Source organism: Tachyglossus aculeatus, chromosome 19 (assembly GCF_015852505.1).
Source record: "Tachyglossus aculeatus isolate mTacAcu1 chromosome 19, mTacAcu1.pri, whole genome shotgun sequence".
Classification (NCBI taxonomy): Eukaryota; Metazoa; Chordata; class Mammalia; order Monotremata; family Tachyglossidae; genus Tachyglossus; species Tachyglossus aculeatus.
Window position 1 is genome coordinate 17,547,908 of NC_052084.1, and position 23,351 is coordinate 17,571,258.

Consider the following 23,351-nt stretch of genomic DNA (forward strand, 5'->3'; position numbering starts at 1 on the left):
ATAACAGGAAGAGAGGGAGAAGGTGAGGATGTAAGAGGAGAAAAAGAGGAAGAGGGAGAGGGAGCAAAAAAGAGGGAAGAAAGAAGAGGATTGGAGGAAGAGAGGCAGGTGGAGAGGAGAGGACCAAATTACTTATTTAATGTCTGCCTCCCCTTCAAGCCTCTAGGCTCATGGTTATCAGGGAATGTTTCTGCTAACTCTGTTGTATCGTGATCTTCCAAGCACTTAGTACAGTGTTCTGCATATAATAAGAGCTCAATAAGTACAGTTGACTGTGAGCCACAAGAAACCCCGCGCTTTACAATTGGACCACCTTGATGAAGCAGCAGTGTGGGAAGCAGCATGGTGTAGTGGGTAGAACACGGCCGTGGGAGTCCAAAGGACCTGGGTTCTAATTCTGGCTCTGTTTGGGACAGGGACTGTGTCCAACCTGATTAACTCGCATCTCACCCAGAGCTTAGAACAGTGGTTGACACATAGTAAGCACGTAGCAAATACCATCATCGTCATCAAGCCCTTGTCCTGCTGAGCTTCTGTCCGTTGACATAAACCATTCTGAGTAGGTGCCTTTCCGAGCTCTTTTAAAGAACTCCTGAGACAAAAATTATACAACTTATGATGTTGCCAACTTGTACTTCTACTCTGCACACAGTAAGCGCTCAATAAATACGATTGAATGAATGAATACAACTTCCCTCAAGAACAGTTTCAGTGTTTAGCGTCGCTGGTTTTAAGGGAGAACATGTGAGCAATCTAAATTGCCCATGCTGCCCTTTAAGACCTTTTCTCTTTTATATGTCCAACAGGTGAAAGTTGGTGATAAGGAAGTAGACATCATGGATTCGTTTAAACTGTACATCACCACCAAGCTACCAAACCCTGCTTTCACACCCGAGATTAATGCGAAAACATCAGTCATTGATTTTACTGTTACAATGAAAGGACTTGAGAATCAGTTACTGAGAAGGGTAATTCTGACAGAGAAACAGGTAATCAATCTATCAAGATGAGTTGAAAAAGACTGCTGTTCATAATAAAAAGCTTGTTTTTGGGTTTTTTTTTAACAAAATGCATTGTCTTGAAATTCACATCGTGGGTGTTATGGGTTATGTAACTCACTTTTGTTACCGAAATCACGGTCCAGGAAAAACATCTAGGTTTGGCAGCGTCAATTGCCATAATTTTTTTTTTTTTTTAGTCTTTTTCCAGCCTTCCTTATCTTGCCCCTGAGTTGTTTTATTGGTGTAAGGACCTATGTTTCTTCCAAGTTGATGCTATGTTCTGGCCATAAGGAAAGAGCATTTGACTGGGAGTCAGGAACCTTGGGTTCTAATCCAGGTTCTGCCAAATCTGCCTGTCGTGTGACCTTGTCCAAGTCACTTAACTTTTCTCTGCGTCAGTTTCCTCATCCGTAAAGGGGGGATAAAGTGCCTGTTCTCGTTCCCCCTTAGGATGTGAAACTTGTACGGGACATAGACGGTGTCTAATCAGAATTGGATTGTATCCACTTTATAGCACAGTGCATGGCACATAGCTCTTAACATACCATTATTATGGTTATTCCTTTATTACCATTATTATTTCTACTCACCAGGGCTGAGGTCGATGTTGAATCTACTTCTGGGGGAAAGACAAGTTGTTTTGCTCATTAGCCATATGCAAGGTATAAGCAGCTATGGCCGTAGTTTACTGTGGATCTGATTATCCTTGGTGTCAAGGGCCTGGTTCCTTTAGAAGCCAAATACCATCAAGTACCTTCCCTTTAACACGGATCCTAGTCAGAACCTGACAGTTGCTCTTTGGGCTCATTCATTCATTCAATTCATTCGTATTTATTAAGCGCTTACCATGTGCAAAGCACTGTACTAAGCTCTTATTGTCAAAGGGTCTTTGTACAGTGCTCTGCACGCAGCAAGCACTCAATAAATGCCATTGATTGATTGATTAATCTTAGCATTTAATTTTCAGAACATATAACTAATTCCTCCTGTCATACTTCAAAAAAATTTGTCAAATTTTTGAAAGTAACTGTCCTCTCCTGTCTCCCCCGTTGGACTGTAAGCTCGCTGTGGGCAGTGAATATCTGTTATATTTTTGTGTTGTACTCTCCCAAGTGCTTAATACAGTGCTCTGCACACAGTAAGCACTCAGTAAATATGATTGAGCGATTGAAGTCATTGAACCAGTTGAAATAAGAAAAGAACTCTAAGAAAAGTATACAATTTATTCCCCAAATAGAAAATGTACTTGATGTTTTGATAGAAAAATAATTGTCGATTTAAAAAAATATATATAAATTGCATTTTCAGCGGTGGCTAACACAGTCTTGATGATTAATAATAGGAACTAGAAGCAGAGCGAATCAAACTTATGGAAGATGTTACATTTAATAAACGGAAGATGAAGGAACTGGAAGATAACCTTCTCTATAAACTGAGTGCAACAAAAGGTATGGTTTATTAGAACATAATAATCCAGAGCACTAATAATAATAATAATGATGATGGTATTTGTGAAGCACTTACTGTGTGCGAAGCACTGTTCCAAGCATTGGGGGGGGATAGGTTGTGCCACGTGGGGCTCACAGACTTAATCCCTATTTTACAGATGAGGTAACTGAGGCACAGAGAAGTTAAGTGGCTAGCCCCAGGGCACACAGCTGACAAGTGGCTGAGCAGGGATTCGAACTCATGACCTCTGACTCCCAAGCCCGTGCTCTCTCCACTGAGCCACGTCGTTTCTCTAAATAGCTGCTTCTCTTATAGGAGCCTCACTGGTAGAATGGATGGGCTTAGTTGGAAAACCGAACACTTGGGGAATTTGATCCTAATGTAGGGAATGAAGTAAGAAGCTGCGTGGCCTAGTGAGTAAAGCACGGGCATGGGAATCGGAGGATCTGGGTTCAAATCCGAGCTCCACCACTTGCCTGCTGCGTGACTTCTCTATGCCTCAGTTACCTCATCTGTAAAATAGGGAACAAGACTGTGAGCCCCAAATGGGACGTGGACTGTGCCCAACTGAATTAGCTTGTGTCTACCCCAGTGCTTAGTTCGGTGCCTGGCACATAGTAACCGCTTAGATGCCATTTAAAAAAAAAAGCCCATAGAAAGGTGAGTCATCGTATTGGTTTCTGCGTAGTTTAATCATTTGTGAAAGTTAATGACAGGGGTTCACATTAGGTTCATGTCAACATAGTGTGGCTCAATCAGCCCAGCTCTTTGCAGGAGGATGGGGGAAGAATTCATTCCCACGACGGCGTGGACTAGCTCCACGAGACTAGGTTTTGTGCGCGTGTGAATGGTTGGGAGTCGGGTCCGGCTGGGTGGCAGTTAGGGGCAGGGCTAGTGGCAATGCCAGTCGGCAATTTTTCCAGCTGGGCCTCAACTCTGGTCAGCCCTCCATTAGCTTTCTGAAAATACCAGGAAAGCAAGTGACTACAAAGAGTTCGATAGAGGGAGGGCTTCCATTTTGACCCTCATCCTGAGGATGCTGTGAGGTTTCATCCACATAAACACGATGCCGGAGTGAGTTGTTGATGTATATCTGATGTCACTCATCATTCCATTATGTATTTTTAAAAATTAACTATGAACTTAGTCGTACAACTTAAAAAAAAAAAACCCCAGCAGGCTAACTCTGCTCTCCGCACTTCCAGCTACGGGAAGCTGAAAGCGTAGCAGTGCCATCAAGTAGAGAGGGGGAAATTTGGTTGGAAAGAACCCCCAGGAGGGCCATTCAGGAGTAGAGTCAAGCAAATACAGCGGTGCCATCAAGTAGAGAGGGGGAAATTTGGTTGGAAAGAACCCCAGGAGGGCCATTTAGGAGTAGAGTCAAGCAAATACAGCAGTGCCATCAAGTAGAGAGGGGGAAATTTGGTTGGAAAGAACCCCAGAGGGCCATTCAGGAGTAGAGTCAAGCAAATACAGCGGTGCCATCAAGTAGAGAGGGGGAAATTTGGTTGGAAAGAACCCCAGGAGGGCCATTCAGGAGTAGAGTCAAGCAAATACAGAAAAAGTAGTGGGATCCAGGAACAGCCTCAGATGGAATAAATCAAGCTGGCTTGCCCCAGGAAGCCAAGCAAATTAAAATTGCATGTCTACCTTAACTAAGATAGAATCACATGAAAAAATATTTCTTTTCCTAGCAATTGGGGTATGAAAACAGTTACTGGGGAAAAAAAAATATGTTGTTAATTGACAACGAGCAAGCTAGATTTCAATTTATTTCTGACATCTGATTTAGAGGGATGGCAGTGGCGTCGATCCTTTCCTCCCCACCCCCGTCAAAGTTTTTTTTTTAATTTTATGGTATTTGTTAAGACTTACTATGTGTCAAACACTGTTCTAAGTGCTGGAGTTGGTACAAGTTAATTAGGTCGGACACAGTCCAAGTAGGAGGGAGAACAGGAGGACTGAGGCATAGGAAAGTGAAGTGACCCGCCCCACATCCCACAGCAAGCAGTTGGCAGAGCTGAGATTAGAACCCAGGTCCTTCAACTCCCAGCCCCGTTCTCTCTCTCCCCCAGGCCATGCTGCTTCCACGGAAACTTGCCAAGTAGCCCAGCTGAGGGAAAAAGTGCCACAAAACTCAAACCAACTGTGAAAGAATCTGGCGGCGGGGGGAAAGGAATAATCTGACCTCACTGCAGTGTCTGAGCGGAGCATCTCACTCTGTGGTCCTTCCCGCTCTGATACTCGCGCTTTTCCCGCTCGCTACTTTAGGCTCCTTGGTAGACGACGAATCCCTCATCGGCGTCCTGCGGACGACTAAGCAGACGGCGGCCGAAGTAAGCGAGAAGCTGCACGTGGCCGCGGAAACGGAGATCAAGATCAATACGGCCCAGGAAGAGTTCCGACCCGCCGCTACGCGAGGAAGCATCCTGTACTTCCTCATCACGGAAATGAGCATGGTCAACATCATGTATCAGACTTCCCTGGCGCAGTTCTTGAAGTTATTCGATCAGTCCATGGCCAGGTGGGAACTGGATTATTTTTTTTTGTTTGGTTTCTCCAATCTTGAGAAATGTTGCCGACTGCTTGTTTTTGCCTCCGCACCTTTTCTTACCAGTTGCTTTTCCTTTCTCTGCCTCTTTAAAATGTCTTAGATCTGAGAAGTCTCCCCTGCCTCAGAAAAGAATCACGAATATTATTGATTTTCTGACGTTTGAAGTTTTTGTCTACTCAGTCAGGGGTCTGTACGAAAACCACAAGTTCCTTTTCGCCCTGCTTTTGACCTTAAAGATTGATCTTCAGAGAGGACAAGTTAAGCACAAAGAATTTCAGGCCCTTATTAAAGGTAAAACATTCAAAATACGAAAGTTGCCTTTAAGCATTGTTTTTTTGGTTTCCACTGTTCTGCTCAGCTATTTTTAAAATTGCATTAGTCATTTAACCTAAATTTTGATTTTTTTTTCTAAGCTCATCTGTACATGAAACATGAAATCTATTTTTAAAAACCCTTTAATTATAATAATAATAATAATGGCATTTATTAAGCGCTTACTATGTGCAAAGCAGTGTTCTAAGCGCTGGGGAAGTTACAAGGTGATCAAGTTGTCCCACGGGAGGCTCACAGTCTTTAATCCCCATTTTACAGATGAGGTAACTGAGGCACAGAGAAGTTAAGTGACTTGCCCAAAGTCACACAGCTGACAATTGGCGGAGCTGGGATTTGAACCCACGACCTTTGACTCCAGAGCCCGGGCTCTTTCCACTGAGCCACGCTGCTTCTCCCTTAGTGGTAGAAATGATTTATTCCTTTAGGCTGTAAGCTTATCGCAGTCAGGGAACATGTCTACCAATTCTTGTATCGTACTCTCCCATGCGCTTAATACAGTGCGCCGCACAAAGTTAGCACTCAGTAAATACGATTGGTTGATTGATTTCCTCTTGATGCCATTGGTTAAAGCCCAGTTAAGAACAGTGTGATTGTGTTCTTGGTACTTTGTCACACGTGTACAGATGCACAAACTTTCTAAGCGATAGTAGAAACAGATTTTTAGCCTTGAAAATAACCTACCCTATCATCAAATCAATCAATCAATCAATCAATCATATTTATTGAGCGCTTACTGTGTGCAGAGCACTGTACTAAGCGCTTGGGAAGTACAAGTTGGCAACATATAGAGACAGTCCCTACCTAACAGTGGGCTCACAGTCTAAAAGGGGGAGACAGAAAACAAAACCAAACATACTAACAAAATAAAATAAATAGAATAGATATGTACAAGTAAAATAAATAAATAAATAAACAGAGTAATAAATATGTACAAACATATATACATATATATATATATACATATATATATGCATACATATATACATCAAAGGCACATGACAATTTCTTCTTGGGAAATAAAGCAGGATGCTCAGGAATTAAGATGGGTTTTCTAAGGTAGGACTCAAAGCAGGCTAGTGTGTTGGACAGCAGTCCGTCAATCGTATTTATTGAGCGCTTACTGTATGTGTTTGGGAGAGTACAATACAACGATAAAGAGACACATTCCCTGCCCACAACGATCTTACAGTCTAAGACTTTGTAGACCCTTAGTTGGGAATTAAACTCAATGCCTTCCTGTTACAGCCTCCCAAAGGGCATGCTATTTTTCTTAATTCACTTTACTGCTTTTCTGCCAAAAAATGGTATTTGTTAAGCCCTTACTTTGTGCCAGGCACTATACTAAGTGCTGGGGGGGCTCAAGTTAATCAGGTTGGGTACACTCCTTGTCTCACACAGAGCTCGCAGTCTTAATCCCCATTTTCCAGGTGAGATAACTGAGGCCTAGAGAAGTGAAGTGACTTGCCCAAGGTCACACAGAAGACACATTACCACTGTGATTCCCCTGTTGGGCAGAGACTGTCTGACTCTCCCCCTTCTAGACTGTGAGCCCGTTGTTGGGTAGGGACCGTCTCTATATGTTGCCAACTTGTACTTCCCAAGCGCTTAGTACAGTGCTCTGCACACAGTAAGCGCTCAGTAAATTCGATTGAATGAATGAATATGTTGCATCGTACTCTCCCAAGTGCTTAATACAGTGCTCTGCCCATAATAAACACTCAATAAATACCATTGATGGAGTATTCTGTATCTACCTCAGTGTTTAGCACAGAATGTGGCACCTCGTAGGGGCTTAGTAAATACCATTATTATAATCACTAACTTAAAAATTGTTCTTCAGTATAGCATTCTGTGCCCCTCTGGTGTTTGTTCAACTTGAAGACAAATATATTTTTGGAGAATGATTGCCAATCAATTGTTTTTGTCTTTGGTTGAATGAAACAGAGACCGAAAAGAGGACTGCTACCGAGAAGCAGCATGGCCTAGCGGAAAGAGCACGGGCCTAGGACTCAGAGGACCTGGGTTCTAATCCCGGCTCCACCACTTGTCTGCTGTGTGACCTTGGGAAATTCAGTTAACTTGTCTGGGCCGCAGTTCCTTCGTCTTCACTCCGGGACTTCGATACCTGTTTTCCCTCCTACTTAGACTGAGCCCCTTAGACCTGATTGTCTCGTATCCACCCCAGGGCATAGCACAGTGTTTGACACATAGTAACCCCTTAACAAGCACCACAATTATTATCATTCTCTCCAGGTGGAGCAGCGCTGGATCTGAAAGCCTGTCCTCCCAAACCGTTTCGATGGATTCTTGACATGACTTGGCTGAACCTGGTGGAACTTAGCAAACTCCCACAATTTGCAGAAATTATGAATCAGGTAAAGAACTGGTCAAAAAATCACGGGCTTGCAAATGGAAATTGACTTGATTTGATTCTTTGATTCTATCCTTCTTACGGCGTTAAGGTTTTGAATGCAGATTCTTTTATAAGGAGTTCAGGTTCCCCACATTTTGGAAGGTATTAAGTTCCTCTACTTGGGATTGCATGGGGTAAAAATGATATAAAACACATGCCGATCCGTGAATGTCAGAAACGTTCTAGTTTCAATCCGTCGGTCAGTGGTATTTATTGAACACTTTCTATGTGCCGAACACTTTACTAAGCGCTTGGGAGAGTACAACAGAGTTGGTAGACCTGTTCCCTGCCCTTGAAGAGCTTGTAGTCTAGAGGGGGGAGGCAGATATTAATATAAGTAAATAAATTCCGGATATCTACAGAAGTGCTTGTGCGGCTGAGGATGGGGCAGGTATCTAGTGCAATATAATAATAATAATAATAATAATGTTGGTATTTGTTAAGCGCTTACTATGTGCAAAGCACTGTTCTAAGCGCTGGGAGGAGATACAAGGGTTGTCCTGCGTGGGGCTCACAGTCTTAATCCCCTTTTTCCAGATGAGGTAACTGAGGCCCAGAGAAGCAAAGTGACCTGCCCAAAGTTACACAGCTGACAAGTGGCACAGCAGGGATTTGAACCCATGACCCCCGACTCCCAAGCCCGCGCTCTTTCCATTGAGCCACGCTGCCTCTCTAATAGAGGAGCACCAAGGCCTAGTGGATAGAACCGAGGCCTGAGAGTCGGAGGACCTGCGTTCTAATCCTGGCTCCTCCACTTGTCTACTTGCCTGACCTTGGGCAGGTCACGTCACTTCCCCATGCCACGGTTTTCTCGTCTGTGAAATGGGGATTCTATAATAATAATAATAATAATAATAATAATAATGGTATTTGTTAGGCGCTTACTATGTGCAAGCCACTGTTCTAAGCGCTGGGGAGGTTACAAGGTGATCAGGTTGTCCCACGGGGGGCTCACAGTCTTCATCCCCATTTTACAGATGAGGTAACTGAGGCCCAGAGAAGTGCAGTGACTTGCCCAAAGTCACACAGCTGACAGTTGGTGGAGTCAGGATTTGAACCTATGACCTCTGACTCCAGAGCCCGGGCTCTTTCCACTGAGCCAGGCATACCTGTTCTCCCTCCTACTTAGACTGCGCCCTATGTGGGACAGGGACCGTGTCCAAGCCAATTAATAGTATATACTCTGGCGGGACACATAGTAAGTGCATAACAAATACCAGAAAAAGAAATAGATTTGGAGAGGATGCGGGGGGGGGAGCCTGTAAAGCCTCCACCCGGGGCTGTGGGCCCAGGGTGCACCTCACCCTAGGTGGCTCCGTCACGTGGCCCAAAGGTGTGGCAGACTGGCAGATGCAGATCCGGGGAGTGCAGGACCACCCGCTGCCCACCCCCTCAGAATCGTTGCTTCCTGTCCTCCCCTGGCGCGTAAGGCCCTTGACGGAGGGGCCTTGCCACCGTGGCCCCTGCTCATCCGCACGGGCCCTTTCCTGTCGCATTCCTGGGGTAAAGGGGAGTGACAAGGAGGGAATGGAGAAGAGATGAACCTGTGCCAGTGCTGGTCTGTTGTGCCGCCCTTCCTAACCCCACCCCTGCCCCTTCATTCCCCTCTCTTCCCTTGCTTTTTCCTTCCCTCCGTTCTCCTTCTCTTTCTCCTTGTCCCCTCCTCCTGTTCTTCTTCCTTCTCCTCCTGTTCCTCCTTATTCTCCTCCTCCTCCTCCTCTTCCTCCTCATTCTCCTCCTGTTGTTCTTCCTCCTGATCATGCTCCTCATTCTTCTCCTCCTCGTCATCTTCCTCCCTTCCCCGACTCTCTCCTCCTCTCTCTTCTCTTTTCTTCCCTCACTGGTAACAGTGGCTGTGGCCCTGAAGCAGCCATGCAGCCCAGTGACATCATCACACTGGGCTGTGAATTGGACTGATGCAATGAAATCACGTTTCCCGTGGGGGCCCCATAAAACAAAGGACCCCTGGGGAAGCTCTACCCCTGGCCCAGCCACCGCAGAACAGGCGTAGCTCCCGGCACAAGAAATTTAAATGCACTTGGAAAGAAAGACCCAGGGCAGATGGCACCTTGAGGCCCCTGGTCTATCAATCAATCAATCAATCAATAGTATTTATTAAGCACTGACTATGTGCAGAGCACTGTACTAAGCACTTGCAACAATACAATATAACAGAGGTGATAGATACGCTCCTCGCCCAAAACGAGCTTACAGTCTAGGTCCCCTGCATCTTATTATTATCAAGTAATGTCGAGTCATTTCCGATTCGTAGCGACTCCATGGATATACTTTCTCCGAAATGTATAGCTCACAGGCATAGCTCCCGGCACAAGGGGGACAAGACATGTCTAACCGCTTAGGTTCACCAGGAAGCTACGTTAATGTGTGTTGAAACCATAAGATTGGCTCTTTGGGCACCAAATGCTCAGAGGTTTCATTTTGTTTGGTAGTGGACTCCTGATTTAATTAATCTCCTTGCCTCCTCCTCTTCAGTGGAAGCTTTCTTAGGTTCCTGACCCATTGCCTGTCTTCTTTATGCCTAACTTCAACCTCTTTCAGTAAGCTCATTTCTTCTGTTTCGGATCCGAGTGGAGATGAAGAACAATTTGTTAGCTTTTTTCTTTTTCCTTTTATGATGGCCTTTCAAAAATTTGATAATGAATCAGGTCTCCCTGCATTTCCTTCTCCAGGCTAAATAATCGTAGCTGCTCATCCTATTTTCCAGCTCATTAGTCATTTTCTTGCTCAGAATAAAGATGAGGAAAGATGAGGCACCTATAACACCTTTATTTATTTTCTTGCTAGAACATGCTCAACTGGGCATTGTGATTTAATAGTTGACTCAACCGTCGCTAGAAAATAATTACACATTCAAGAAAAGATTCTTTTGTAACTCCTATGTCTATTTTTGATGGACCGCGTGTCATTTCCCATGTCTGATAATCCTCTCCTTCTCCTGCCGTTGGTTGTGACTAAAAAGCAGTGAGGTAGAATGAACGGTGGTGCCACTCCTGCTATGATTTGCCTATTGCACCTCCAATAAGCTCTTGTTAATAATAATAATAATGGCATTTATTAAGTGCTTACTATGTGCAAAGCACTGTTCTAAGCGCTGGGGAGGTTACAGGGTGATCAGCTTGTCCCACGGGGGGCTCACAGGCTTAATCCCCATTTTACAGATGAGGGAACTGAGGCCCAGAGAAGTTAAGTGACTTGCCCAAAGTCACACAGCTGACAATTGGCACTGATACATCAGTCAGTGGTATTTATCGAGTGCTTACTGTGTACATACTAAGCGCTTGGGAGAGCGCAATCACACTTTGCACTTTTCAGATTTTCTCCTTGTATGTTAATTTATCAGCGCTGTTAAATTGTAATCCTTTGAGGACAGAGACAGTGTTATCACCTCTAGACTACACCAAGAAGAGTATTTCACGCACAGTCCTTTCACCAGATTAGCAAATTTGGGGCACATCATCTGCAGGACTAATTCTCTGGAGAAGACACTAATGCTGGGAAAAGTCCAGGGGAAACTTGGAAGAGGCAGACTGGCAGCTAGATGGATAGAGAACCTAACGATAACAGAAGAACCGTTAGAAAGGTTGTGGATTATGGCAGAGGACAGGACGCTTCGGAGAAAGTATATCCATGGAGTCGCTCCGAATCGGAAACGACTCGACATTACTTGATAATAACTTAGACTGTAAGCTCGTTTTGGGCGAGGAACGTATCTACCACCTCTGTTATATTGTACTCTTGCAAGCGCTTAGTACAGTGCTCTGCATATAGTCAGTGCTCAATAAATACTATTGATTGATTGATTGATAGACCGGGGCCTCCAGGTGCCGTCTGCCCTGGGTCTTTCTTTCCAAGTGCCTTGCTGCCGTGACTTTCCCTGCTGTTATGCCAGTTATCCCTTAGAGACCTATGTGCATCAGGAAAGCCATAGAAACCGGACATCAGGCCAGATAAGAGGCAGGAGGGTAAGGTCAGATGATCTCTTGAAGTACTTTCAAACTCCACGTCTCCGTGATTCTTGCTCTCATTTCCAGTATTTCATTCGGCCTACTGTGTTTTCTTTTCATAATGGGGGAAAGGAGCCTTTCGTTTTCATTTAATTGTGGAAACGGCCTTGGAAAAAGTCCACATCTACACCGAGAGGCATCAGCTGTTAGATGGAATATTGGAAAGTGCATTTGAATGCTCTCCTAGTGGTGCTGTTTTTCCAATGTAGTACTACAGTCTCTCTTGCTTTCAAGATCAGCAGCATTACTATTTTTTCCCCAATTTCCCATCGCTCCAAGAGAGGTGGGAAGACCCCTAAAGAGGAGCTGGGACCAGCAGGAGGGAGGGAGAGGGAGAGGATAGAGAGGGATGGGGAAGAAAGGAAGCGGGGAGAGATGGAGAGAAGGGGCAGAAAGTATGAATGGGGAAGGGAAAAGGAGGAGGGTAGAGAAGAGGAGATGGGATCAGGGAGGGAGAGATGGAGGAAAAGTAGAGGGGAGAAAGGGAAGAGGAAAGAGAGACGTTCATTCATTCAGACGTTTTTATTGAGAGCTTGCTGTGTGCAGGGCACTTGGAAGAGTACAATACAACAATAAACAGACACATTCCCAGCTGGAAGGCAAGTTGCCACCACCCTTCACTACCGCCCAACCCCACAAGGAATCCTTCCAGACCAGTAATGGGAATTTTCCTCACAACCAGATGCCGGGTTTGTAGCCGTGCTAGAAGTCTTCATCGAAGAAGGAAGGGTATTTGATATTCACCCCACCCCACTATTTATTCCACTAGACTGTAAGCTTGTTGTGGACGGAGAACATGACTACCAACTCTGTTATACTGTACTCTCCCAAGCACTTAGTACAGTGCTCTGCACACAGTAAGTGCTCAATAAATATGACTGACTGACTGCTCTCTTCAATCAGTCAATGGTTGGATGCAGTCCGTGTCCCACGTGGGGCTCACAGTCTTAATCCCCATTTTACAGATGAGGGAACTGAGGCACAGAAGTGAAGTGACTTGCTGGAGGCGAGGTCATCCAGCAGACAAGTGATGGAGCCGAGATTAGAACCAGGTCCTCTGATTCCTAGGCCCCTGCTTTTTCCACTAGGTTATGCTGCTTCTTTAACCACCTTCACCGATTGTGAGCCCCTCAGGTGACTGGGTTTTTGTCTAATTCCCACTTGTAAACACTTTCCCAGCACTTCTTACAGTGTTCTGTGCCTGGTAAGCATGCAAGTAATAACTACTATTGCTATACTATATATAAATATGCAAGCTTTAGTCTCTTAAAACTATTTCTGTCCTTGCAAATTGAAACATACAAATTTTCAAAACTGTCACTGATGCTCTCTCTCCTAAGACCGATGCCAGCTAGGCCCTAATTGAATGGATTGGTTTAAACCTAATTATCTTTTATTCCAATAGAAACTAAAATCAATATAGCAACACACTACGAAAGAAAGGCAAACAGACCTGAAAAATTAAATTCTGTCAAACATAAAATCTATAGAAAGTAGGTTACGTACATATATATCCATGTAGGAGCGCTCACTTATTGGTGCTTTTACCCGGAAGGGTACACCTCTGAGTTTTTCTAAAGATGTCTTTAAACATCGATATCTTAGTGTATGCCTCCTCTTATCATTACTTTATACATGAAGGATATCAGTTCTTTTATGCCTCCACGGGCATTTACTTATTTGACCTGCTTCTTTCAGATCGCTCGTAATGAGAAAGGGTGGAAAAGCTGGTTTGATAAAGATTCCCCCGAGGAGGAAGTTATCCCCGACGGATACAATGACTCACTGGACACTTGCCGTAAACTCTTGCTTATTAGGTGAGGCTCGCCGCAGATTTTGAAGCGTCATTTGCTCCTTCAGTAAATCATGCTACTCATTGCGTTAGGTGGTGGCCTGATTCTCTTATGGTTATTATAGGCAGTGGCTGTGGATGTGGAATGCAGTTATACGTAGCAATTATTCAGTTCCTTTACAACCAATAAACATAAAGAGGAATATATTTTAACAATGCATCAGTAATAGAGCCCTTCATGAGAATTTATGCTCCTTAGTCTCAAATACATGTCTCCTTATTTCTTCCCAAATATATGCCTGGCAGAATTGAAATCAGATTCGATTTTTGAAAGTAAAATGGAGCATTTGGAGATTGTGGAGGGGAGACTGTGCCAATAAAAATCCGCTGGTCAAAAGTCTCCTTCCGTGATTTTATTTAAGCCTGCTTCCCTTAAGCAAGGCAGAGAGAAGCAACGGGGCGTAATGGAAAGAGCACAGGCCTGGGGGCTAGCGGACCTGTGTTCTAATCCCGGCTCTGCGACTTGCCTCTTGGGTGACCTCTGGCAGGCCGCTTAACTGCCCTGTGCCTCAGTTACCCTCATCTGTAAAATGAGGATTTAGACTGTGAGCTCCATGTGAGACATGGGCTGTGTCCAACCCGATTAGCTTGTATCTCCCCCCAGTGCTTAGTATATTGCCTCCCGGCACATAATAAGTGCCTAACAGATACCGTTAAAAAAGAGAGGGGCTGAAATTTTATGATTCTGTAATTATAAAAGGAACAAAAATACTAGGATTCCAGATTAGAGTTAAATTTAAAGCCCAAGATTGTTTCCAAGTCCTTTATAACTTTTTTTTTTAAGTGGGCCATCAGTACCTCCTTTCAGTGCCTAGGACAGCAAAGTCAGCTAGTCAGTCAGTCATATTTATTGAGCGTTTACTGTGTGCCGAGCACTGTACTAAGCGCTTGGAAGAGTACGATATAACAGACACATTCCCTGCCCACAATGAGCAGATGGAGTGGCTGATTGAGTATGGCCCTTCCTCAGCACTTGTTTGGTCACAGGCACTGTACTAAGCGCTGGAATAGATATGAATTGAACCATTCTGACATGGTTCCTGACCCACAAGGGGCTCTCAAACTAAGTGGGCAAGAGCAGACGCAGCAAAAACTGGAGAGTTACAAACAATGGAAGCAATTTAAACAGTATACCTCGTTCATTCATTCAATCGTATTTATTGAGCGCTTACTGTGTGCAAAGCACTGTATCCAATTCATTCGATCGTATTTATTGAGTGCTGACTGTGCAGAGCTGCGTACTAAGTCCTTGGGAGAGTACAGTATAACGGTAAACAGACACATTCCTGCCCACGACAAACTTACAATCTAGAGGGGGAGACAGACATTAATATGAATAAATAGATAAAAAAGTCTGTCAAAGCACTTAGTACCACAGTTGTTGTTGTTATCACAGAATGATCCCAGACAAAGCCATTTTCCTTGGGTTTATTCAGTCGTATTTATTGAGAGCTTACTGTGTGTTATATTGTACTTGGGAGAGTACAATATAACAACAGACACATTCCCTGCCCACAATGAGCTCACAGTTTAGAAGGGGAGACAGACATTAATATAAATAAATAAATAAATAAATAAATAAATTGCAGGTATATACAGGTAGTAATAATAATAATAAATAATGATGACATTTGTTAAGCTCTTACTATGTGCAGAGCACTGTTCTAAGCTCTGGGGGGATACAAAGTGATCAAGTTGTCCCACACGGGGCTCACAGTCTCAATCCCCATTTTGCAGATGAGGGAACTGAGGCTCAGAGAAGTCTCCACACAGCAGACATGTGGTGGAGCCAGGATTCAAACCCATGATCTCTGACTCCAAAGCCCGTGCTCTTTCCTGAATACAGAATACTGAACTAAGCTCTTGGGATAGGAGGGAAAATCATTTTTCTATCCCTTGCCCTGTCTGCTCCCAGTCCATTTTAACACTTAGAGTAAAATTATCCTGAAAGGGTTGAGAATTTAAAGGGAAAAAAAGGAGGGGGGTGGGGAGCAAGGGGGGATTTAAGTTTCCTTTCTGTTTTGTTTCTAGGTCTTGGTGTCCAGATCGTACTGTCTTCCAAGCAAGGAAATATATCGCTGATTCTCTAGAAGAGAGATATACAGAACCAGTTATCTTAAACTTAGAGAAAACGTGGGAAGAAAGTGAATCTCGAACCCCTCTCATATGCTTCCTATCTATGGGTTCTGACCCCACCATTCAGATCGATGCCCTGGCGAAAAAGCTTAAACTGGGTATGACGATAAATCCCTGTACCTTGGAACATTTGACTCCCAAATCTGCTTGCCCCTGGAGGCTAATTAATGTCTAGGAAGTTCCTCATATAATCAGAGAAATCAATAATAAACATAGGTCCTGCTTCTCTTCCCAGTTGGGAGAGGGGTAGTGCTTCGGTAGAGGCAGACGGTAAGGGAGAATACGGATGCATCTTTCCCCACGTGCCTTCGAAGGAGCGTGGAAGTTGCCCTCTCTCCATCAATCGACGCAAAATTTTTAGCCAGTATTGCACGGCCTGGCTTTACCCTGTTCCACTGAGCTGGGAGAAAGAGCTCCGACCCAAGTCCAGCTAGATTGGGACCGATCATTATTAATGATTAATAGTCCCCACGGCCGTATTATTTAATGACCAGCCTTGGTGTTGTGTTACAGAATGCAGGACTATCTCTATGGGTCAGGGACAAGAAGTGCACGCCCGCAAGCTCATCCAGATGTCCATGCAGCAGGTATTGACTGCGTCCTTCTCTCTCTCCATCCCCTATTCTCCTCTCTCTCCTCTCTTATTTAATTTAAGAGGAAATCAAAAAGCCACTGCGTCATCTGACTCTTCTCCTCTCTCGGATTTTGCTTGATTCTATCTGTCGTACTCTCCTTCTTCACTCTAACCGTGAAAGAAAAGAAAGAACCAGGGAGAATTGGAACTTGCTCACAACCCTGACCACCACAGCACTGAAATCTGGGGTACCAAAGTTAGAGTTGCCGTACTGTATCTAAAAAGCTACATCTGATCTGTATTTTTTTAATGGCATTTGTTAAGCACTTACCTTTGCTAGGGAGGATACTACACGCTTGTTAGGTAGAAGTAAAGTAAGGTTGGATACAGTCCATCTTCCGCTTGGGGCTCATGGTCTTAATCCCCATTTTACAGATGAGGGAACTGAGGCACAGAGAAGAGAAGTGACTTGACCAATCCAGCGCTTAGAACAGTGCTTTGCACATAGTAAGAGCTTAATAAATGCCATTATTATTATTATTAAGATCACACAGCAGGCAAGTGGTGGAGCAGGATTGGAACCCAGGGCCTTCTGACTCTCAGGCCCTTCCACTAGGATGTGCAGCTTCCCTATTTTATGCTGATGTCTGTGGCTAAATCTACATTAACAAGAATGTAGAACCGAAGCCACCTCATTTGCCTCAATGAGCTAGATATTTCAGGCACAAATAAATTTTTTAGCTTGAATTGTGTAGATGACCAGTTTCCACCTCAACTGGCTAGTGTAGGCATAGTATAAGTGACATTTGTTCTGTGAAATCCTGTGCATTAAAGATTCTGAGAAACGCAGTTTAGGGATTTTTCTGATTTAGGGTGTGTCTGGATAAGTGACCATTACTGCCACTTTTAGTGGTAATTTAGGGTCAGGTTTTCCACACGGTTCAATCATCTGATTCGATCAAATCAATCAAAGCAGTCAAAACTCTCTCGGCGTGAATCATAAATTCCGGTCTCAGGACGGAGAATGGCTGGGTTGGCAGTTCTGCCTCCTGATTCCCAGAGCGGAACCCTGGGCTTTGAACGCTCCTGGGATTTCACTTTTTCAGCCTGACCAGAGAGTATTTAGAGAATGATGGATCAGAACTGTTAAACTTGCTTTTTTTCCTTAACTGCAGTTTTCTTTTTTTGCATTTAATGATGACTTCATTTCACTTAAACAAATTCCAGAAAGTTAACTTCCAAAATTGGTATTGATTTTTTTTTTAATTTCCGTGCGCTGAATTGAATGCCGTGAAAATGCATCACACGACACATAATAAATACACAGGGCATTAATTCTCTAGAAAATCTCCGTACACATCAATTGAAAATGCACCAAGAAATTACACTCTACAAAAATAAAATAAACCTAGAGGTTTATGTGTTACATTTTCATCTAATAATAACAGTTACAGCCCCAGTGCCACATATTCCTTGGGAATGAATGACTAGTTGAGGTTAATGGGCTCAGGCTTTGTTTTGGACCATCAACTTCTCCCAGCTGGTCATTAATCCCCAGAAATGCCCAGAGCCTCAATCTTTATTGCTTAATTAACTTCAACAAATATCAAGTATAAACTACCTCCGTATATACAGTCTATTCCCGTGAATGAAAAGGTTTGTTGGACTGAGATGCTTGCACCGTAGTTCTTTGATTCCCTCCAATTCCAGTGATAAACCTTTTACATTAATTCTTTAAATACCGTTGCTTCTTCAACTTCTTATTTTTGTCAGTCCATCTGTAGAAAACACCTAAATGGAGGTCTCAGCTCTTTGTGCATCACTTCAGTGCCAAAAAACCCTCACCTCCTCCAGGAAGGTTTCCACGATGGATTCCCAGCACCCCAGTTTTTATCATTTACATATTTATATTCATCCTCAGCACATATTCGTGTGTATTTCACGATTCATTTATTTAGTCTGATACTTCATCCTGACATGCACTACGGCCCATCTGTGCATCTCCCGGATTAGCTTGTAAGCTTCTTGAGGGCCAGGTACTAATGCTGTGCTTCATCTGTGATAATAATAATGATAACTGTGGTATTTGTTAAGCACTTACCATGTGCCAGGCACTATACTAAGCGCTGGGGTAGATACAAGCTAATTGGGTTGGACACAGTCCCTGTCCCACATACGGCTCGCTGTCCTTGTCCCCATTTTACAGATGAGGCAGCTGAGTTACAGAGATGTTAAGCGCTCAAGGTCGCACAACAGATAAGCGGTGGAGCCGGGATTAGAACCCAGGTCCTTTGACTCCCAGACTCTTGCTCTTTCCCCTAGGCCACGCTGTGCTAAATCCAGTGCTCTGCATGCAGTAGTAACTCAGTAAATACCATTGATTGACAAAGTGAGCAATTCACACATTTCTCAGCACAAGAACCCTGAACATTAAAGTTGTACTGAGTTTATGTCATGAAGGAAGAAAAGTGCTTCTAAATCAATCAGTCAATCAATCGTATTTATTGAGCGTTTACTGTGTGCAGAGCACTGTACTAAGCGCTAAAGAGTACCGTATCATTTGGCCCGGAATATTTTCGCCCTTTATGCGGTTTGCCTATTCTTGTGGTTCTCAAACTTTGATGTTTTTGCAACAGAATAAAGCCCGGTTAGATCTCAGGGCTATTAAGGAGAGAATCTGCAAAAATCTTGGCTCGATTTTGGGCCTTCAGAGGAGGAGTTAGCAGGGGAGGGTACACCAAGGTGATAATAAATCTAATGGAGGATAAGGTGGCATTTATTGAGCTCCTGGTGAGGGCAGAGCACTGTAAAAAAAAATAGTATTTGTTAAGTGCTCACTATGTGTCAAGCACCGTTTTAAGTGCTGGGGTAGATACAAGCTAATCAGGTTGAACACAGTCCCTGTCCCTCATGGGGCTCACGGTCTTAATCCCCATTTTACAGATGAGGCAACTGAGACCCAGAGAAGTGAAGTGACTTGTCCAAGGTCACACAGCAGACAAGTGGTGGAGCTGGGATTAGAATCCAGGTCCTTCTGACTCCTGGGCCATGCTCTAGCCACTAGACCAAGCTGTTCCATTGTACCAAGCACTTGAAAGAGTACACCAGTAAGAAAAGCAAACATCTGCCTTCAGAAGATTTATTATCTATCGGGAGAGACCGTAGGCATAAATTACTTACCAATAGAAGGAACGGGATGGGGGAAAAAAAAAAAGAATGCCATGGGGAGCAGTTTGAGTATGTCAGTTTGACATTTTAATGAAATCTGCCTGGCCAAACTTTATGCAATCTTCAAGTAATCAATCAATCAGCGATACTTATCGAGTGCTTACTATGTACAGAGCACTGTACATAATACAACAGAATTAATGGACTCATACCCTGCCCATAGGAAGCTTATAGTCTACAGTAGTAATAAAATATGAATTTTCTGCAGACCTAGAAGTGTGAGGGAAGAAGACTTTCCATTCTGAGAAGCAACATGGCGTAGCGGATAGAGCACGGGCCTGAGAAGGAACAGGATGGGAAAAAAAAAGGAATGCCATGGGGAGCAGTTTGAGTATGTCAGGATGATATAACTAGGTCAGGCAGACACAAATGCTGAGGCTCGACGTATATGCCGTGGGTCAAGCTGATGCAATGTGGGCTGTTGGAAATTGACTTCTTGGTGGAGATAGGACTATAGGAGGGGTCCGAAACTGGGAAAACTGTTGTCCGGCCAATTTATTGTACTCTCCCAGGTGCTTAATACAGTACTCTGCACACAGTGGCCACCCGATAAATATGATTGAAAGGAGAGGGATTTCCAGGCAAGAGGAACAGGTCGAAGTGAGAGAGTTGAGGGAGAGGTCTAGCTAGATGCCGAAATGAACAGCTCGGAAAAGAGGAGTGGCGATACTAATGCTGGCCAACACCTCTACCCAGCGAGTGCTTGGCTCTCTTTTGTGGTTTCGGGACAGTTTATTGGCCTGGTGTCTTGCCCCCATTTCAAAAGTGACACCAACTCGAGCCGGACCTGGCCCTGGGAAAGGGTGATGGGAGAGAGGGGAACTGGAATCCCGTTTCTCTGTCATTTCCTGATCTGCAGTCATCGCCTAGTCTGTCACCCTATGTATTTGCAGTAAAGTGTTGGGTGTGTGTGGACGGAATTGTCCTGTGCACATCAGGAAAACAGTTATTTATTTAGCAAATTGCAGAAAACATTAATGGAGGTCAGCACCATCATTATCAACATCAACAGTACCCAGTGCTTAGAACGGTGCCTGGCACAGAGCAAGCACTTAACAAATACACAGTCTTCTAGACTGTGAGCCCACTGTTGGGTAGGGACTGTCTCTATGTGTTGTCTTGTACTTCCCAAGAGCTTAGTAGAGTGCTCTGCACACAGTAAGCGCTCAATAAATACGATTGATTGAAATACCATCATTATGTTAACAGTATCAGCAACAATGAATGAAGGCAATATTTTTCTCTAGAAACGCAATCAGTCCATCAGTGGTATTTATTGAGTATTTACTATGCATAGAGTGCTGCACTAGGCACTTGGGAGAGTACAACAGAATTTTTTATTTGTTTTTATGGTATTGGTTAAGTGCTTACTATGTGCTGGGCACTGTACTAAGTGCTGGGGTAGATAAAAGCTAATCCGGGTGGACACAGTCCACATCCCACATGGGGCTAACAGTCTTAATCCCCATTTTACAGATGAGGTCATTGAGGCCACAGAGAAGTGGCCCGACTAGCCCAAGGTCCCACAGCGAACAGGTGGCAGAGCTGGGATTAGAACCCAGGGCCTGTTGACGTCCAGGCCTGTACAGTGCCCACAACGAGCTTATAGTCTAGGGCAAGACAGCCAAAGTGGGATGGGTGGGCCATTTTATCCAGATCTAAAGCTGGCCCAAACCAGGGTCGATTTTCCTCTGCTTGGGCTGAGCCTGGCCTCAGGGTCCAACAGATAAAAATTCAAGGATAAAACTGCATCTAACGGATCAAAATTTGTGAGTCAGGCTGCATCTGGTTTGCACCTGCCTTCCTCTCCCCGTGTGTTTTACCCTTCCCTGGGTTTTTTTGGTTTTTTTACCACGGCAGATTCCTCTGACTTTAAGTTTCTGCGTTATTGGCTGGATTATTTAAACAGTAAAACCCCTAGAACCAAGAAGGACTTATTCATACCATTAGATGGCACTCATATTATCTTCATCACTCTTGCATTTTAATGTTAGTTCCCCTTCCTCCTGAAAGACATTTTGCACCTATTTTACCTCAGTTTCAAGTTTTCAGTCGCTAAGGACTGTATTTTATAAAATCATAAAAACCCTTCAATTTTAACATATCTGCTTATTCATCCAATCGCGTTTATTGAGCGCTTACTATGTGCAGAGCACTGTACTAAGCGCTTGGGGAGTACAAGTCGGCAACACATAGAGACGGTCCCTACCCAACAGCGGGCTCACAGTCTGCTTATCCAGAATAACTACTGCGACCAGGCAGAGGGCAACAAAAAGTGTACTTGTGTATTTGTGTGGGTACATCCTTTGATTGGAACAAATCGCATGTAGCGCGTCAGAACTGAATAATAAATAATTTTCGGATGCAGGGTGGCTGGGTGTTGCTTCAAAATTGTCATCTTGGTCTGGATTTCATGGATGAATTGCTGGAGACAATTCTTGCCACCGAAGTTTGTGATGAATCTTTCCGAGTCTGGATAACAACTGAAGCGCATGAAAAATTTCCAATCACACTGTTACAGGTTAGTTACAGTCTGTCTGGTGTCTTCGCGGTGGTAGAAGTGCAAATGGAAATAAAATGATCCGGGATATTGACAGTTTGAAAGTCAATACTGCCCTTCCTTGTTGTGCTCTGCACACAGGAAATGCTCAGCAAATAGCATTAATCCACAGTAGAGAAGCAGCGTAGCTCAGTGGAGAAGAGCACGGGCTTTGGAGTCAGAGGTCATGGGTTCAAATCCTGGCTCCGCCAATTGTCAGCTGTGTGACTTTGGGCAAGTCACTTAACTTTTCTGTGCCTCAGTTACCTCATCTGTAAAGTGGGGATTAATCAATCAATCAATCGTATTTATTGAGCGCTTACTTTTGTGCAGAGCACTGTACTAAGCGCTTGGGAAATACAAGTTGGCTTGGGAAGTACAAGCCAACTTAAGACTGTGAACCCCCAGTGGGACAACCCGATCACCTTGTAACCTTCCCAACACTTAGAACAGTGCTTTGCACATAGTAAGCGCTTAACAAATGACATTATTATTATTATTATTATTATTATTATCCAAAAGTCCATATTGCCTGTCACTGTGCTCTGCACACAATAAACGCTCAATAAATAGCGTTAGTCTGAAAGACCATGTTGCCACAGTAAATGCTCAATAAATGGCATGAAACGATTGATTGATTTTAACGAAATCTGCCCGGCCAAACTTTATGCATTCTTCAAGTAATCAATCAATCAGTGATACTTATTGAGCGCTTACTATGTACAGAGCACTGTACTAAGTGCTTGGGAGAGTACAATACGGCAGAATTAATGGACTCATACCCTGCCCATAGGAAGCTTGTAGTCTACAGTAGTAATAAAATATGAATTTTCTGCAGACCTAGAAGTCTGAGGGAAGAAGACTTTCCATTCTGAGAAGGAGCATGGCGTGGTGGATAGAGCACGGGCCTGAGAATCAGAAGGTCATGGGTTCTAATAATAATAATGATGGCATTTGTTAAGCGCTTACTACGTGCAAAGCACTGTTCTAAGCGCTGGGGGGGGATACAAGGTGGTCAGGTTGTCCCACGGGGGGCTCACAGTCTTCATCCCCATTTTACAGATGAGCGAACTGAGGCTCAGAGAAGTTAAGTGACTTGCCCAAGGTCACACAGCAGACATGTGGCGGAGCCGGGATACGAACCCATGACCTTTGGCTCCAAAGCCCGGGCTCTTTCCACTGAGCCACGCTGCTTCTCTAATGCCGCCTCCACCACTTATCTGCTGTGTGACCTTGGACAAGTCACT

At 44.0% G+C, this 23,351-nt stretch overlaps 1 protein-coding gene across 1 annotated transcript in view; it reads left to right on the plus strand.

Annotated features, from left to right (window-relative positions):
* The window catches only part of DNAH8 (dynein axonemal heavy chain 8), a 230,915-nt gene that overhangs the window by 173,382 nt on the left and 34,182 nt on the right, over nt 1-23,351 (plus strand). The window contains exons 76-84 of the mRNA XM_038761016.1: nt 807-989; nt 2,344-2,449; nt 4,722-4,974; nt 5,105-5,295; nt 7,591-7,712; nt 13,474-13,592; nt 15,659-15,861; nt 16,277-16,350; nt 21,934-22,086. Coding sequence (XP_038616944.1) covers nt 807-989; nt 2,344-2,449; nt 4,722-4,974; nt 5,105-5,295; nt 7,591-7,712; nt 13,474-13,592; nt 15,659-15,861; nt 16,277-16,350; nt 21,934-22,086 — 1,404 coding nt within the window. The remainder of the gene's footprint in view (nt 1-806; nt 990-2,343; nt 2,450-4,721; nt 4,975-5,104; nt 5,296-7,590; nt 7,713-13,473; nt 13,593-15,658; nt 15,862-16,276; nt 16,351-21,933; nt 22,087-23,351) is intronic.